Source organism: Punica granatum, chromosome 6 (genome assembly GCF_007655135.1).
Source record: "Punica granatum isolate Tunisia-2019 chromosome 6, ASM765513v2, whole genome shotgun sequence".
Lineage (NCBI taxonomy): Eukaryota > Viridiplantae > Streptophyta > Magnoliopsida > Myrtales > Lythraceae > Punica > Punica granatum.
The window spans coordinates 25,421,129-25,437,655 of record NC_045132.1 but is presented as its reverse complement, the minus strand read 5'-3'; the positions used below and the strand labels follow the sequence as shown (position 1 = coordinate 25,437,655).

The following is a 16,527-nucleotide window of genomic DNA, read 5'->3' as shown; positions in this document are numbered from 1 at the left end:
TGTCCGGTATACGTAAACGCCACGTTATATGACAGCAGAAACTAAAATGGACACACAGAAACATAACAGAGATAACTACATTTTGGACTGTTTTACAATGTTCAGAAAATCGAAAAATATAAACATTACAAAACAAATCTTTTACCCTTCAAACTTTACATCTGCTCATCGAACAACCCTTCCACCACCAATTGCTTCTCTGTTCTTGTTCTTGAGTCATCTCCTGTCCCAGCAAACATCTCAGCCTTCTCCCCATATTCTTTTCCTTCGTCTGTTTAAGGTACACGTCGGTAATAGTCCTTGGGCCATCATGTCAGTCGTCTTCAACGTCGTTCTTTTCCTCGGTTTTGTTACGCCCGAGAGGGTTGAAGAAAAAGAAATGTATCTTCCGCTGTCTCCTCTACCAGGGTGAGATTTTATCATATCATAAAGTCGCGCCTCTTCTTTGTTTGAGCTTCAGGGTTCCCTTTTCTCATCATTGCCACGAACTCGTCATAGTTGATCCGACCGTCCTGAAAATTATATTTTTAGTCGGTTATCTTACGGTTTCTTGCCGCACAAGTCTTTGTACCAGTGAGAAAAGGTCAATTTCATGGAGTAATCTTACATTGTCAGCATCAACCTCAGAGAGAATCTCCTTGATATCCCTTCCTTCGAGCATGCCGAATTCTCGAAGAGCCTGCTCTAGCTCTTCATTCGTAATATACCTGGGCATGCCAAAGACGATTGAGGAAGTTCTCGTACAAAGAGTACGGAGCTTATAACAGAAGCCATTTGCCGAGTAAATGATATGGCGTTTACTTACCCGCTGTTATCCTTGTCGAAGTACTGGAAAGCAGTATAAAGATGCTCCTCCCTATCCATCCGATTCAAGTGCATCGTTGCGGCAATGAACTCATCATAGTCTATCGTCCCATTGCCATCAGCATCAGCCTACAGAATTCGAGAAGTGTCAGAAACATCGTAAGTTACATAGTAAATTAATACTGTGGATCAGCTTACGACGATTCTTATGAACTCACAGCTTCCATCAACTGTTTTACTTCATACTCAGACAGTTTCGTTCCTTGCTTGGAGAGGCCCTGCTTCAGCTCTTCGAGTGTTATGGTACCGCTGTTGTCTGTGTCCATTCCTCTGAACATCTCCTTCAGTCCCATGATTTCTTCCTCGGACAAGCATCCCGCAATAACCTTTGAATATGCGCACATGAATATTGGGAATTTTTAGTGATTAAAATATAACGTAAGCAAAGAGGTCCTTCATTATATATATCAATAAATTGCGTACCCGAAGAGCTGCTTTCTTGAACTTGTTCATGGCACGGAACTGTTTGAGCCTATTCAGCACCGCGTTGTCGAGAGGAGTATCGGGTGCTTCTCCATCTTCCTTAATCCATGGATGGTCTGGTGAGAAGAGAAGGTTATTTCTTCGGGGGGAAAAAAAAAAAAAAAACATGCCGCAACTAATTTAAGGACTACAAGAATGAAAGTAAATGCTCACTAAGGACTTGGAAGGCTGTCAGCCTCTGTTTTGGGTCAGAATTCAACATCTTCCTGACGAGATCTTTGGCTCCAGGTGAGATCGAAGGCCATGGATCACTCGTGAAATCAATGTGGCCCCGTAAGATCGCATTGAAGATCCCGTTTTCAGATTCTGCATACATCAAATTTTGACACAATCAGAATGGTGACCTGGTCCAAAGAGAAAAACCAAGCAGCCATAAAACGTTCAGAAACACGTACCAGCCCAGAAGGGAGGAACACCGCAGAGAAGGATATATAGCATGACACCGACACTCCAGATGTCGACCTCAGGCCCATAACGCCTCTTCAGTACTTCAGGGGCGATATAATATGCACTTCCAACGATATCCTTGAATACATCTCCTTGCTTGAAGAACACGGAGAGGCCAAAGTCAGTGGCCTTGAGAGGCGAGTTCTCATCCTTGTTGAGGAGGAGGAAGTTCTCTGGCTTGAGATCTCGGTGCATGACTCCCATGGAGTGGCACGTGTGCACAATCTGCACGATCGTGCGGAGCAGGGAGGCCGCAGCCCGCTCAGTGTAATGGCCCTTGGCGATGATGCGATCAAAGAGCTCTCCTCCAGCGCATAGCTCCATGACGAGGTGTACGGAGTGCTTGTCCTCATAGGCACCCTTCAGCTCGACAATGTTGGGCTGGCCTGTGAGGTGGTGCATGATCTGGACCTCCCTCCGCACGTCCTCAATATCCTCCTTGTTTACTAGCTTCCGCTTCGCAATGGTCTTGCAGGCGAACTGCTCGCCTGTGGCCTTAAGGGTGCAAAGGTGGGTTACCCCAAACTGGCCACGCCCCAGCTCCTTCCCCATGGTGTATAAGGACTTGACGTCCTCCATGGGGCGGCCCAAGACAGGACCGATAGGCGTGGGCTTGGCAGGCTTTGTGGAGGCCCCTGAGACCGCTGGGCCTGCCGCCACCTTTGGCAGGGCCATGGAGTTCTCGTGGCCGGCACCAGCTGCATTATTGGTGTTGCCTGGCTCAGCCATGGAGCCCGACCTCTGGTTGGCCTGCTCGTCGGTGGCCCGGGAGCAACAGTTGCCCATGTCTTGGAAGAGATTAGAGTTTTCGGATCAGGGTTGTCGAAACGAAGGAGGAGAAGGGGAAGGAGAGGAGGAGGAGGAGGAGGAGTAGAAGGGTTGCCCTGGAATTAGGGTGAAACATCTAATTCAAGAAAAGAGGAAATGTGGAGAGGGGCAGAGGGGAAGAAGAAAGACAAATTTTTAGAGGGGAGGAAGAAACAATGGAAGAGAAGAAAGATAGGATTTACAGCTCGGAATGACAGAAAGGTAAAAGAGTGGGAAATCTGTTTCAATGTCGCTGTGTTCTTTTTTTTTTTTTTTTTTTTTTTGGGGAAGAAATGTATTGAAAGGGTCAATCTTTAAGAGGTTAGGCTGGAGGCTGCTGCTCTGTTTTTAGGACAAGAGGTGAGGTTTTCCCGGGAAATAAGAAACAAACGGATTTAACTGTTTCTTTTTTTGTCTGATGTTGACAGGTCTGCCCATTAAGTAAGTTTTTTTTTTTTTTTAAATAAGGCCTTTTTAAGGAAGTTATTATTATTATTGTCACAAACTCTCGCGGTCTGGTTGTTTGTTATATAGCAGCATGAAGGTGGAACAGTGATTCGTGATTATCCGCTTGTGTTCATATCGATCGGGTGGTTGGTCAGTTGGATCGGTTCGAGATCTCACAGAAGAGGGAGAATAGTATATAATAAAGTAAGGAACTTAACAAGCACAGTGGTCTAGTTGTAGAATAGTACCCTGCCACGGTACAGACCCAGATTCGATTCCCAGCTGCTGCATAATTTTTCACCCTAACACCCTAAAAGAAAAAAAGTTAGGAACTTAAAACAAAATTTCGGATACAGGAAAAGGGCCTTCTCAGTAGGTCGGAACTGATGGATCAGCTTTGACAGCATACGCGTGAATTCCCCCGGAGAGATTATATACTCTCTTAAAACCCTACCCAATGAAAGATTCGAGATTAGAACACATTCCCAATTAAACAAGTAAAGAGCGGCATGAAGTCTGACAACACTCTTTACCTGTGTCTGCAACCACTTGGCGACTTGCAACGACCGCATTCCGTGGTGGCACTGCAAGTTTGGACATGTTTTAGCATACTAGAAAACAGAAATTACCAGTTATCGTCATGCATGTGAGACTGAGGGCTTTCACTTTGAACAAACCCTCGTGTCAGGCTAACTGAAGAGATTCTAGTATCCGTAAGAAAGATTAGACCCACTTTGTAAAGCTATAATACTACACAATTACGTGAAACTGCATAAAGCGAAGATCTGAACTTACCATGACATAGGTGTCCTTATCACTATCCAACTTGGTGGTTATTTCGGGTCCCCAATTCCCAAACTGACGGAGGGGAAGAACCTGAAATCCCGGCAAAGAAGCCAAGGCCCTGGAGATATTACAGAAACAAACTCAATTTAACAAAATAAAAAGATGTTGGGATTCAGGATGTGAAACTGTCTCGGTGAGAAAATACAAAGCAAGCAAGTTTCTTTCAGAAATCAGGTTCTGTGTTTGTGAACTAGTGCTTTTTAAGCTTTGAAGACCTGATATCAATCACATGCAACAGGAATTTGCTATATTAAACTTTCCTTTTTCAAATAAGATCATCTTCGAACAGATTTCTCACTGTGATTTGCTCAGGAAAATCCAATTTTAACTCTTGAGGAATCCGATTATTCACATGGCCGTTCCTTCTTCAGCTATCACAGTTAATTACTATACTACAGATTAAAATCGAAAGGTATCAAGTGCTTACACTTCTTCAGGTTCTCTAACATCAATCAGCTGAGCCTCTTCAACGAATTTTGGATCTTGCATCTTGACTTGCAGCTCTTCAGGTTGAATATCTAGAAGTACAGATTCTTCCCTATCAGCACAAGCAAAACATACCGTGAAGAACTCTCACTTCAGCAGGTCTGTATCAATCAATCAATCAATCAATCAATCAAAGGGGGAGAACTGAAGCTGACCTCTCAGAGAGAACTTGCAGCAAGTGCCACCCGAATTTAGTTTTACATCTGACTACTTTGTTCATCGGGGCACCGAATGCAGCCTCCTCAAATTCTGGCACCTGAGAATCATTCTCTTAGACAATACCTCAAACAACATAAAAGATACTTCCGAACACCTTAGGTGAAGGGCGAGAAGGGCTGTTTGAAAAAGCGGTATTTAAAGTGAATTAGCAATTCTTGAATAAGGGGAAGTTACGACTGCAGATGCTAAAGAAAGAGAGACTTTGAACCAGGAGAGTTCATTCATTAACATACCATCTGCCCCTTCCTCACCCACCCGAGCATTCCGCCTTCTTCTTTGGACGGACATATCGAATACTCCACAGCGAGGTCACTCAAGTCCTCTCCTTTATCCATCACAAGTCAACATTGACAGCAGAACATCAGAATTTAAACAGAGAGATGCCTCCACAGAGATTACAGCGATATCATAAACCTAACCGAACCTGCAGAGACTTTCTGCTGAAGCTCCAGGAGGAGCTTCTGGTCATCTTCCTTGACAAGCAAGTGCTGCACCAGTATCTCCCTCCCGCCACCGGGGCTTCCCGAGCTCGAGTAAGAACTAAACGAAGCCGATAGACCTGAAGGAAAAACCTCCCCTTGTCAAGAAGAATTTGAACAACTGATGAGACAAAAGCTGAGAAAAAGATCGATTCTTGATCAAAGAACTGACCTGGTCCTCTGGGGCGGGTGCGAGCCGACATAGGCGGGCCCACCAGCTTCGAGCTAGGAGGAGTAGGGAGGTAAGACGAATTGGGCAAGTGGGTCTTCGAGAGAAGGCCCCGCAGAGGAGAAGAAATGGAGGATTCGTGGGTGCCGGCGGGTGAGGAGAAGTTCAGAGTGGGGATGAAAGAGAGCCGGAGGGCACAGAAGGCCGGAGACGCTATCGGCGGTAGATGAGAAGAAGCTCGTAACATCCTGCACTGAGGTAGGGGAGAGAAGAGAAAGAGAGAGTGTGTTGTTTTTTTCTGGGGGGGTGGGGGGCGCGGTGGGGGTGGGGGTGGGGGTGTTCTCAGTCTAAGCTCAACGTCAACGACAGTGGCCCAGTGTAAGGAACAAGAACAGGATTGAATTCAACAGATATTCCAGAGGTTTCGGCTACTGCCTAAGGTTCTGGTCGGACCATCAGAGAGGTCCCAATGGTCTGGAGGATTGAACGGTCTGGACCCCATTGCCCGCCATCCAATGGTCCTAGCACGGGACAGAGAATTCAGGTTAAGAGATTTTTTCAAGTTTCGGTGAGCTCCTACAGCAAGGTCCCAAGGTCGGACAGTCTAGTAGCCCCCCAGATTCGGAGGGCCAGGGCTGTCCCTCCATACAAGCCCCAAATGATGTTGCCCTGGTCCGCATTATTTTCTGTGTTCGGGATGGAAAATTGTAACCGATTACAGCAGCAAGTCAATATGTTACGGTCGAACAGAACAAAATTATGTCAATTTAGGATCGAACTTGCCATCTCTCTTTCCCGTTGAGGAACCGATCAACAAAATATGCAGTTCAGAAATGTTGATACATTTCCTTGAATGGTACATACATTTCACTGTTACAACATTCAGAAGCAGCGCATGGATAAGTCTGCTGGTTGCGTGCCTCTTCTATCATCGGAAACAGATCGCACAACTCTTCCCTTCCCGTTCCGATCTATTCCACCGACAAGAACACAGAACTTCCTCTGCAATTGTTACATTATCTTTCGCACATAAATATGCGTGAGCAGCCTCTTCTGATCCTATTTGGCAAGAAGAGCACAATGGGGTCGTGAAAGAACTCAACGGTTTTGGCGGAGCGACATTGACTCTTCTGCAATATTGCTTATTTGATCGGGCAAGATCAACTTAGTTTGATGATGCCGCGGTGATGAAGATGACAGAAACAGGGTAAGTTGGCCCAAGGCAAAGCGAGAACTCTACAATCTTGCTGATGATGACGATGATGGAGTCCAGGCATAGATAAATAAGCCCAAGACAAGGACCACCGCTCCAGCTACGAATCCCGGTGGGAGTGAGGATGCAACCCCAAGGTAGGGTAATGGCAGTGTGAACATGTAAACTGATATGGGAACTGCATGGAATAAAATTCCCCGAACAACAAATACATCAATATTGTACTAGAGCAAACCAAGAAAATGATTAAGCTTCACAATGAAGATATTAACTTGGGCTCGTTACCTGAAAATGTGGAGGCAAGAGAGGAAACAACCGCAGAAGAGATCTTGAGAAGATGCAGCAAAGATATATTAAATCCCATGTTTACTATAACGAACAGCAAAGGCAGTAGCGGTGCTCCGTCACATCCTGCAGACACGAATTTCATTTTTAGGTGTTCGAGTCACAGAGACTGAAGCAATCATTAGTAGCATAATCAAAAGAATATAAAAGAGAAGATGAAGCGTGTATAAGCTAACCACTCGATAAAGAACCAATGTTCAGGAAACAGGCTGTGCCATCTCTGAGATAGTTTGGAAGCTGACTGAAGGGCACTCCCCACAATTTCGATAGGAAAGGAAGGAGAAGGCATATGAACAGAGCCTGTATGAAGCAAAGAACCAAGCAGTCGGGTGAACAAAAGCAGATGAAGGCATGGAGAACAACAGTAACTGCAGGGACACTTACTTGGAAAGCAGATCCGTAAGAATTTACGACAAATAAATCCACAGAACCTCCCTGCAAGAGTTGCAATACGATTATCAGCAGATGAATTACTTTTAACATGTCGTCTGACATTGAAGGACGAACTAATCTTAGCTAGCTTCATGCCAATAGGGAATATTTGACTTTGACCCAAATACAGCTATTAGTGTACTTTTGTCTCAATGATATTTTCTTGGATTTCTTTCCTCTTTTTTTAATAGCAAAAGAATCAGGAGATTCAGTATCCCTCTACAACTCATTAAACAAGTGACATATAAAAGAAAAAGCCCTGTCTACAAAAGTACCTTTAATTGCTTCTCAGCATCCAAGAATATGACTTCCTACAAAAGGAAAGATGAAATATCTGTGAAGTCAAAAGATGTGAGAAGTTGAAACATTTCAAAACCAATTAACCAGATTGCTACCAACCTTTAGCACTGTATCAGCAGCTTGCAGCAAAAATGAAATTATCATAAGAATACTCCAAAATATACCGGCTTCCTTCAATGAGTGACCCGCACTAGATCCACTGGGGAATCAGAGACAACGGATTAATGAAACAGAGACACTTTAGAAAAATAAATTGACACTTCTGATATAAGGGATTTTGTTTGGAATACTATTTCAACCGAAGAGGGCGCACAAACATGATCTAGTAAGTAATGCTAAGACACTAGAACAAAAGGAATGACCCCTTCAGGAAATGTTGAGAAACAAACGCACCTTGCAACTGTTATGACCACACCAACAGCCACGAGAAAGCATCCAATCAATTGATTAACTCGATATCTCCTTCCGAGAAAAATTACGGATAGAAGAATCTGCCAGACAAGAAAAGTCTGCAAGAGACGGAAAAAATAAATAAATAAATTTCTCCCTTCAAAAAAAAAAAAACAAGAACTACAGAAAGGATTTCTTTTCATTTCGGTTCGTCAACGGCATGGACTGTGTTTCACCTGAGACAAGACTGGAATTGATGCTCCAGAAAGAATGGCTGGTCTCGATAGAGATAAAACCAAAAGGAAAAAAAAAAAAGGAAAATTAGACAAATCAAGTAGTGAATCACACTAAGAAAGGTCAAAAGATCACATATTGACAGTAATTTACCTCCAGCAGCCATGCCTGTAGCAGCAGCTAGGGCCTCCAATATCCCGACTGCAATGAATGGAGCTTTTGGCATCATTAGCATCTCATCAGTAACGATGCCCGCATGGTATCGGATGTACAGTATAGAGAAGTATATAACTATGTACCTGAGAACAGAACTCATGTAAGTTACAGCATTGCTTTGAAAAAAATTGTATGACTCAGCTTCATTATTCTGATGATGGATTAGTCCTACGAAGTGGTTTTTATACTTCATCCGTCCTTCAGTCACAGGTGCCACAGATACTCTACTATTCCCCTTTTCATTCACATATATATATATATATATATATCCACACACACACACACACACATATGTATGGATCCAAAGAGCATCAGGCTATTGAAGTGAAATCATCAGGCTCCATTTAGAGGAAGCTGATCAAACAATGATAATTGAGGAGAAACATCGAGGTCCCAGTAAGGATCAAACTAAAAAGCCTTTACTATTTAAATCAAGAAATAATCTTGTCTGTTTCAGCTTTACCTAAAAGCTGAAGCATCCTAAATTCCTATAAGAGTCTTAATTGCAAGTGAAGCCCAATGGGCCCAGACACATTATGTTCGCAGTTGGTTGGTTGGCCCTCGCTTTCGCCATTGATCCCAAATCATCAATGGTGACAGGAATCTGCCGACCCGACGACTTTTTCAAGTCGAAGCCTCCCTAGCCCTTCGATTGTGCTTATAAATAAATCATCATCATCACTCATCATCCCTTTTCTAGATCGGGGGCCCCGCCAACATAATGCTCACTTTCGCGGCGTCCAAGAATTAGAACAGACCAGCATCGCATTACTCCTTTTCCTTCTCATCTTTCATATTTCATATTACTCAAAACAGAAAATAATTTGCTTTTCCAATTGTTTCATACAAGTTATTCATCAAAAAAATTGTTTCATACAAGTTGTGACTATCTGTAATGTAATTGCCAATCCATCTGGGCAAGTGAGATATTGTCACCATGGTCAAATAATTGCAGCCGAAAGAATAAAGTTCCAATTTTTAAAACGAAGACAATGTCCTCACGTAAGTGCGCTTCCCTCACCACTCGCCCAGAGACACCACTCGCCCAAAGACAGCGATGTCTGCACGGCTCCGCCCCATAAAGACAACAAGACAGCGCAAAGAAATAATTATCAAACTTTCAGCGTCATTTATATACTTCCTAATCAATATAAAAAATGAAAGAGAGAGTGTAAGAAAAGTGAGAAGTAAAAGTGCAAGTGCGAAAAATGGTAACATGCAGTGCAAGAACCAACCAAAGTGGTATTCATGGGCGGCTAAATTAACGAAATTAAATATTCATTCAACAGTAATTAAACATTTGAATATTCATATGATTCCCATATCGAGATGTCAGAAAATATCTAGTTGATTAATCATCAGACCAGCTCAATTGATCTTTCCATCAACATTTTCCAGTATATTGTAGGATCTGGTCAGTTAATTGTCACTGAAGCTTGCCGATACACTTCCATAAGCCTCTCATCTACTCATTTTCCAAAGAAAAAAAAAAATATATATATATATATATATAACTGGGATGTGAAATTTTCACCAAAAATTGAATGTTTATTGCTATTTCCACCCTTAAATTGCCAATGCCACGCACCGGGGAGCATTGGAAGCAGTAAGAGCAATTGAGTAAAACGTCTGATTCGGTGTGATGATTGAAATGAGATAGAAATGGAGGATCAGGGGAGAGAGAGAGTACCCGACAGTGGCGAGCTGTGCGAGGAAGAAAGGGTACTGCTTCAGCGGGACCAGGGCGAGCTTGTACAGAACGCGGTTGCCTACTCCCAGCACCACCGTCGCCGCCACCGCGACCGCCACTTCCATTGTCCGCTTCTCCACTCTCCACCGCCAAATCCGTCCGACCTCTACCGGCCGATCCAACCCGCCCTCGCTCGCGTCGCTGTCCCCTACCGCGTACGAACAGGGAGCCACCTTCTGCTGCCTCTCCGAGCTCTCCCGCGCCGCCACCCTCACCTGCCAACCACTCGAGCTCGTCAGCGTCCGGAGGGCGATCTCCGGCCGCCGATTCAGGTGAGCGCGATCGAGCCACACGATCCCCGCCGCCTTCCGCCGCAATTGTGGTTGATATAGGAAACTCGCCGGCCCGGCGGCGGACGGGAGCCGGCGGTAAAACGACGACATGATAGTGCTGTGTTAGGATCAATCAATCAACCTACAGTGCCCCCGTGCGAGAGAGAATGAAGAGAGTCAAAATTGTGATGATGAGCTTCCGACTTCGGAGAGGAGGGAGGACGAAATGAAAGGCGTATCAATGTCCCTTTTGTATGCCCCGATGCAGGGGATCAATAATTTCCAATACAAATTTTTTTTTATTTTTATTAAATAAATGAGCGTGTGGCGATCGGGCGCGGTCGGCTCTACGGTGAGGACGCACGTGATGAAGAATGGCGGGTCCTCCGAGTCAACGTCAACACAAAAGGTTCGGGGAGGGCCCACCTGATTGAACCTGAGCCTCTTGGATTTTGTGAATGAGGCTCAAGTCTTGTTCGATAGAGTCTCCGACCAAGTTCGAGGAAAAGAGCAAATCTTTCACTTCGCTCCATCGGGAAAATGTCGGGAAATTGATTTTCCCTTCATCCATATTTTCCAAGAAAATTGTTCTCTCTTTTCAGTAACTTGATGAAATGATGATGATGATAATGATGAAACTACTCATTTCGTTCTTGACATTCTTCACAATGATACCGACAAATTATATATAAGATTCGATAGCGTCTGCAATTCAGCATATCCTTTCAAAATTATCTGTGTATATCAATAGTTTCAATTGTAATCCGTCGCAACTTTTTTTGTCCAAATTGATGGTGCATTAGAATAACAGCAAAAACGAACGGGAGCTCTAATTGTTTAGCACGTGTTTGATTACTCTAATTAAATGCCGAAAATCATATTTTTAGCATTTAATGGGGTTCAATTTGTTTGATAATGCAGAATAAAATTGATTTAACTTAATGGATTAGTAAAAAAAATGCTGAAGTATATGGAGACATTTATTTTTTCAATTGATTCGCTCACTCAGTTAGGTACTTTTCAAGCTATGCAACGATATCCCTCGATTTCTAGTAATTTGCAAAGTGATCACATTTGCTTTCAAGCTGGAGAGGGGAATGAACTGCTAGCCACCACTACTCTCTTCGAATTCAAAGGGAGAGGGAGACAAATTGGACCGATGGCGGCTCCATTGCCGATTGTTGGCTTGGAGCTATGGAGGCCGCCCGTGCCCTCACCAACCCGATCACCCGCTTTATCTTCTTTTTGAAGAGACGGAGGGAGATATTTGGGGCGGTGGCGGCCCAGATTCCACCCACCGCAACCCAAATGAGGTTGTCGTCATCGTCCTCTGTGCTTGTCTATGACCACCTAATTGGCCACCACCGTCCTATCCCTCGGATCGAGACTTCTCATTCTCTGGTTTCCTCTTCCTTCTTCCATTTAAAAAAAAATTAAAATTATTTTAAAATATAAAATTGGGATCAAAAGTGAAAAGAAGGTAAAATGTTAGGCTATTATTTAAATATATCTCTAAATAAAATTGACTTTTTTTTTACCTTTATAATTTCCGCTTCACTAAATTATTTTCACTTAATCAATTAACTATCTATTCCATTACTTTAAACAATCACCGCTTTAGTCTCGTTTTTCTTTGCTCCGACCGGAATGCGCGTATCTGTGCCGGATTGGGAATTTCAACATCTACTCGAGTCGACACGAGTAATTTACAAATCGCATTAATAGCTTGGGACAATATGTGTCGGGTCCATGACTCCATATAGAAACTTGTATCTGGATATTGGGCCGGAGTCTTGTGTTGAGGAGGCAATGGGCCTATTGAGGAAAGCTTCTTATACTTGCCATAATCAATTGGATGTCTGTGGATTTATACCTGATCTGATAGCATATCATTGCCAAATAATCCAAAATTAGTCTCAAATCCACGCGAAAGGTACTTGTCCAAAAACAAGGGTCTTAATCATCCTTGTCAAAAATGGAAAAGATGGGAAATGATCTTATTGACAATGGAATCGGAACAACCCGTTTCGGATCAACTAAACTACGCAAATGATCCGAAGCTTAAGCCGAATTCTTGATGAAGCAATTCATCCGATGAAGCTTAAGCCTCACCTGTTTCTCGATAGGTAATTGTTATATTGGTTTTGTCCACCTTATTTTAATCAATAAGGTTATTGATGGTTAAAGAATGTAATATATTGGAGACATATGAGAAATCACGTAGGAGGATTTATTATTGGGTCACATGCACGACTTATGAGTAAAATTGATGCGTTCCATGGATTTGCAAGACATTCACGTCAAAGGTGAGATTAGTCGGCGTATCTTGAATATCCTCATTAAATATATACATACATATATATATATATATATGTATGTATCTGTATGTTATATATGTGTCCCGCCATTAAAACAGAGTAAGGATTTTCCCTTCTTTTGACGTACAATCATTTAAGACATTAACAGCCCCACCAAAAAGAGGACAGAGAAATCGCCTGCATCTAATGACTCTCCTTCCCAAATTGTCCCTTTATAAAAGAAAGAAGGGACACTTCGCAGGACTAAATATCCTTCACAGAGCTTTCACTCCCAGACATCTGAACATGATGTCTTTCACCAGAAAGAGCAATCCGATGAAGCCATTTCCGACCTCATTCTCCCTCTTCAATGTCTTCCTCTTCCTCAGCCTCCTCCTCCTCCTCGGTGGTTCGACCACCCGGGCCGGCCCGATCAAGACTGTGGTGGTCCTGGTCATGGAGAACCGGTCCTTCGACCACATGCTTGGGTGGATGAAGAAGCTCAACCCGGAGATCAACGGGGTGGACGGGTCCGAATCCAATCCGCTCAACGCCACCGACCCGAATTCGAGCAGGATTTTCTTCAAGGACGGGTCGCAGTACGTGGACCCGGATCCTGGGCACTCGTTCCAGGCCATCCGGGAGCAGATCTTCGGGTCCAACAACACGTCCGCTGACCCGCCCCCCATGAATGGCTTCGCCCAGCAGGCCCTCTCCATGTCCACCGACATGGTCCAGGACGTCATGAAAGGGTTCGACCCTAGCATGGTCGCGGTCTATCGCACACTCGTATCCGAATTCGCCGTCTTCGACAGGCAATTCTTCCTCACTTCCTTTTCCTCATCTTCTAGAGTTGATTCCTCCCCGCCACGGAAACAGATATTTCGATAGGTCAAAACTTTCAAACAATTGCCGCCGCAAGATGATGTTTTGTTCTCATTAGCCTCACTTTAATGCTCAAACCGGTTTCATACCCACCCAACTTTGTGATGCCATAATCTGTGGTCTGTGCTTTCTCGACAAACACGAGAATCTTCATTTCTATGTACGTATGTATTGAAATAATAATTTACTAAGGGCGAACACGGAGATGACTGCAAAATATTGGGTCAAATTTACACTTATAGAGAAATCCAGGGATCAAATTGCAAAATAGAACTTTTCCCGTAGATAGCTACTGTCCCCAGGTGGGGTCTGCTCGTGACACATGTCCTTTCTCCTCGGGTAGGTGGTTCGCGTCGGTCCCGTCATCGACGCAGCCGAACAGGCTGTTCGTCCACTCAGGGACGTCCGGCGGCGCGACGAGCAACATTCCGGCGCTGCTCGCGATGGGCTACCCGCAGAGGACGATATTCGAGAACATCGAGGACGCTGGGCTCTCCTTCGGGATATACTACCAGAACATTCCGGCGACCCTGTTCTACCGCAACCTCCGGAAGATCAAGTACGTGACGAAGTTCCGGCCCTACGGCCTCTTCTTCAAGGCGCACGCCGCCGCCGGGAAGCTCCCCAGCTACACCGTCGTTGAGCAGCGCTACATGGACAGCAAGCTCGAGCCCGCCAACGACGATCACCCGTCTCACGACGTTTATCACGGGCAGGTGTTCAAAATCATCCATTTCTCGTAAAATTTCTCCTTTTCAGCCAACAAATTTGTATTTTGATTTGGGTTCATTGCCAATTTTGATTTTCTTAATGTTTGCGAAATTTAATGTTACTGGATAGATGTTCGTGAAGGAGGTTTATGAGACGTTGAGGGCTAGCCCGCAGTGGAACGAGACCCTCCTCGTGATCACCTACGACGAGCATGGCGGGTTCTTCGATCACGTGGCGACTCCGGTTCATGGTGTCCCGAGCCCTGATGGGATCGTGGGGCCCGAGCCGTTCTTCTTCCGGTTTGACCGGTTGGGTGTTCGAGTCCCGACCATAGTGGTTTCACCATGGATAGAGAAGGGAACGGGTATGCACCACTTTCAAACCTTCAATGAACGAAAATTCTTGTTCCCAATGACCCGAGAAGGTTAATGGTGAAAATTGTTTAAGATAAGGTTCCTGCAAATCGGGGTCTCAGTTTATCCTAGTTTATGAGTCGGGATGGTAAGAACACGTATTGTGACACCTTCAGATGTGTTCTTAAGGATCACTTGGCTCTCATTCATGATTGTAAATTAGATTTGAGCGTAGACATTGATGAGTCTTTGGTTGGTCGGTCTTTTCGATTCGTGATGGTCTACTGCAGTTGTTCATGGGCCAAATGGGTCGCCATATCCGACGTCGGAGTATGAGCACTCCTCGATTCCAGCCACAGTCAAGAAGCTCTTCAACCTCAGCTCACCTTTCCTCACAAAGCGGGATGCGTGGGCAGGGACCTTCGAAGGGATTGTGCAGAAGCTTGCTGAGCCTCGAACTGACTGCCCAGGTTTGTATCCTTCTTAGCCATTCCCACCCGATTCCGCCTCAGGAAAATAAGCTTCATCGGGTTTGCCCTGTTGTATTTGACAGAGAAACTCCCAACTCCGGTCAAAATCAGGGAAGCAGAGGCCAAGGAAGAAGCGAAGCTGAGTGAATTCCAGCAGGAGATGCTGCAGCTCGCGGCAGTTTTAAAAGGTGATAATATCTTCACAAGCTATCCCGAGAAGCTCGGAAAGGATATGACTGTCAAGGAAGGCAAGAAATACATGGAGGATGCAGTGAAGAGCTTCTTCGAGGCCGGGGCTTATGCCAAGAAAATGGGAGTTGACGGGGATCAGACCGTCAAGATGAGGCCATCCCTCACCAGCAGACCATCGAAACATTGAAAATAAATAAAGCCGATCCGACCCCTGATAAAGAGAGAGCGATGGTGGTACTTGAAATGTAATTATAGACACAAAATGTTTATATGCGAAAAGTGGTATAAGAAAGATATGTTGAAGTCCGTCGTTGCTATTCACCATCAAAATTTGAATCATGGAGTTACATTATGAAATGAAAGTCTGTCACTCCAATGATAAAATGAAACTGTTATTTATTTATTTATTGTTTTATTTTTTTTTTCACATTTTAGTGTACAATAATTCAATAGATCCTGACTAATTTAGTTTGAACTGAATAAGCTTTTTAAAATTTTTCATTCACGTGACACTTTATATAAGGGGAACAAGCGTAAAACAATAACATTAGCAAACTAAGGACTTCCTTCTGCTTGAGATATGTTTGTATCTTTCCTGCCTAGGCTTATGGCTGGCCATGTACTCAAAGACAACCGGGGAAAAAAAAAAACGCACCTATGGATCGGACTGTATCTTCTCATCACGACTTCCGCAATAGTCATAATTTGTGTCACCGGTGGAGAAGTTACTCCTTCTGCCCCGTTAGGTGGAGGAGGCCGAGAACTCATGTTCAACATCGACCATGAGACAGAGCGCTCAAGGTCGTGATTCAAGGGCGGATGGTTCATGATCCAAATCAAAAACCAGATTACTCCGAACAGTAGTCCGGAGATAAAAGAAGGGCAACAACGCCGATATATATAATGCCACGACGCTCGCGATGTCTACGTAGCTTAATTGCTTCTTGTAATTAAGGTAGAGAACGTGGTGTCGATCGTGTTTCGCAGATAATGTGATCAAGTCCCCTGATTTGCATTCGGTATCCTTCAACCAAAATCAAATATGTATATATATAAATATAATATTATCTTCTTCTATAGTAATCGTTGTTTGATGGCTATTAAATTCCTATTCCTAATCACATCGAAAAAAAATTTCCGTTCCTAATTGATGTTATGATCTATCATGAGAAACATCGTATACCTTCGACATCTTATGTTTCCCAAAGTTGCGATTTATT

At 44.0% G+C, this 16,527-nt stretch overlaps 4 protein-coding genes across 4 annotated transcripts; 1 reads left to right on the top strand and 3 right to left on the bottom strand.

Moving 5' to 3' along the window:
- Window positions 1-57: 57 nt before the first annotated feature.
- LOC116210706 (calcium-dependent protein kinase 34-like) lies at window positions 58-3,066 on the bottom strand. The gene is made up of 7 exons (XM_031544706.1): window positions 1,743-3,066; window positions 1,501-1,653; window positions 1,288-1,403; window positions 1,023-1,190; window positions 806-933; window positions 608-707; window positions 58-512 (listed from the first exon to the last, which is right to left on the bottom strand). The coding sequence occupies exons 1-7, from the start codon at window positions 2,578-2,580 to the stop codon at window positions 420-422; spliced, it is 1,596 nt and encodes a 531-aa protein (XP_031400566.1). The 5' UTR covers window positions 2,581-3,066; the 3' UTR covers window positions 58-419.
- Window positions 3,067-3,221: 155 nt separating this feature from the next.
- LOC116210709 (rhodanese-like/PpiC domain-containing protein 12, chloroplastic) lies at window positions 3,222-5,764 on the bottom strand. Its single transcript, XM_031544708.1, has 8 exons — window positions 5,251-5,764; window positions 5,024-5,158; window positions 4,833-4,924; window positions 4,536-4,636; window positions 4,322-4,432; window positions 3,844-3,952; window positions 3,582-3,632; window positions 3,222-3,498 (listed from the first exon to the last, which is right to left on the bottom strand). Exons 1-8 carry the CDS (start codon window positions 5,492-5,494, stop codon window positions 3,418-3,420), a joined length of 924 nt encoding a protein of 307 aa, XP_031400568.1. The 5' UTR covers window positions 5,495-5,764; the 3' UTR covers window positions 3,222-3,417.
- Window positions 5,765-6,038: 274 nt separating this feature from the next.
- On the bottom strand, window positions 6,039-10,642 carry LOC116210707 (protein CLT1, chloroplastic). The gene is made up of 10 exons (XM_031544707.1): window positions 10,068-10,642; window positions 8,315-8,460; window positions 8,164-8,201; window positions 7,931-8,046; window positions 7,637-7,736; window positions 7,513-7,548; window positions 7,190-7,240; window positions 6,982-7,105; window positions 6,746-6,871; window positions 6,039-6,638 (listed from the first exon to the last, which is right to left on the bottom strand). Exons 1-10 carry the CDS (start codon window positions 10,508-10,510, stop codon window positions 6,484-6,486), a joined length of 1,335 nt encoding a protein of 444 aa, XP_031400567.1. The 5' UTR covers window positions 10,511-10,642; the 3' UTR covers window positions 6,039-6,483.
- A 2,262-nt stretch (window positions 10,643-12,904) lies between these two features.
- Window positions 12,905-15,691, top strand: LOC116211496 (non-specific phospholipase C2). Its single transcript, XM_031545917.1, has 5 exons — window positions 12,905-13,511; window positions 13,925-14,297; window positions 14,422-14,656; window positions 14,936-15,115; window positions 15,199-15,691. Exons 1-5 carry the CDS (start codon window positions 13,003-13,005, stop codon window positions 15,492-15,494), a joined length of 1,593 nt encoding a protein of 530 aa, XP_031401777.1. The 5' UTR covers window positions 12,905-13,002; the 3' UTR covers window positions 15,495-15,691.
- Window positions 15,692-16,527: the final 836 nt, after the last annotated feature.

Bases quoted from the DNA above. Each gene is read 5' to 3' on its own strand.
- LOC116210706 (XM_031544706.1), bottom strand. From the start codon at position 2,580: ATGGGCAACTGTTGCTCCCGGGCCACCGACGAGCAGGCCAACCAGAGG. The intron at 934-1,022 runs GTGAGTTCATAA...CGAATTCTGTAG, and splicing joins TAAAACAGTTGATGGAAGCT to GCTGATGCTGATGGCAATGG. The intron at 513-607 runs GTAAGATTACTC...TATAATTTTCAG, and splicing joins CTGAGGTTGATGCTGACAAT to GACGGTCGGATCAACTATGA.
- LOC116210709 (XM_031544708.1), bottom strand. From the start codon at position 5,494: ATGTTACGAGCTTCTTCTCATCTACCGCCGATAGCGTCTCCGGCCTTC. The intron at 5,159-5,250 runs GTCAGTTCTTTG...TTTTTCCTTCAG, and splicing joins CACCCGCCCCAGAGGACCAG to GTCTATCGGCTTCGTTTAGT. The intron at 3,499-3,581 runs GTAAAGAGTGTT...TTCATTGGGTAG, and splicing joins CCAAGTGGTTGCAGACACAG to GGTTTTAAGAGAGTATATAA.
- LOC116210707 (XM_031544707.1), bottom strand. From the start codon at position 10,510: ATGTCGTCGTTTTACCGCCGGCTCCCGTCCGCCGCCGGGCCGGCGAGT. The intron at 7,737-7,930 runs GTGCGTTTGTTT...CTGATTCCCCAG, and splicing joins GTGGTCATAACAGTTGCAAG to TGGATCTAGTGCGGGTCACT. The intron at 6,872-6,981 runs GTTAGCTTATAC...TCGTGTCTGCAG, and splicing joins CATTGGTTCTTTATCGAGTG to GATGTGACGGAGCACCGCTA.
- LOC116211496 (XM_031545917.1), top strand. From the start codon at position 13,003: ATGATGTCTTTCACCAGAAAGAGCAATCCGATGAAGCCATTTCCGACC. The intron at 13,512-13,924 runs GCAATTCTTCCT...CTCCTCGGGTAG, and splicing joins GAATTCGCCGTCTTCGACAG to GTGGTTCGCGTCGGTCCCGT. The intron at 14,298-14,421 runs GTGTTCAAAATC...GTTACTGGATAG, and splicing joins ACGACGTTTATCACGGGCAG to ATGTTCGTGAAGGAGGTTTA.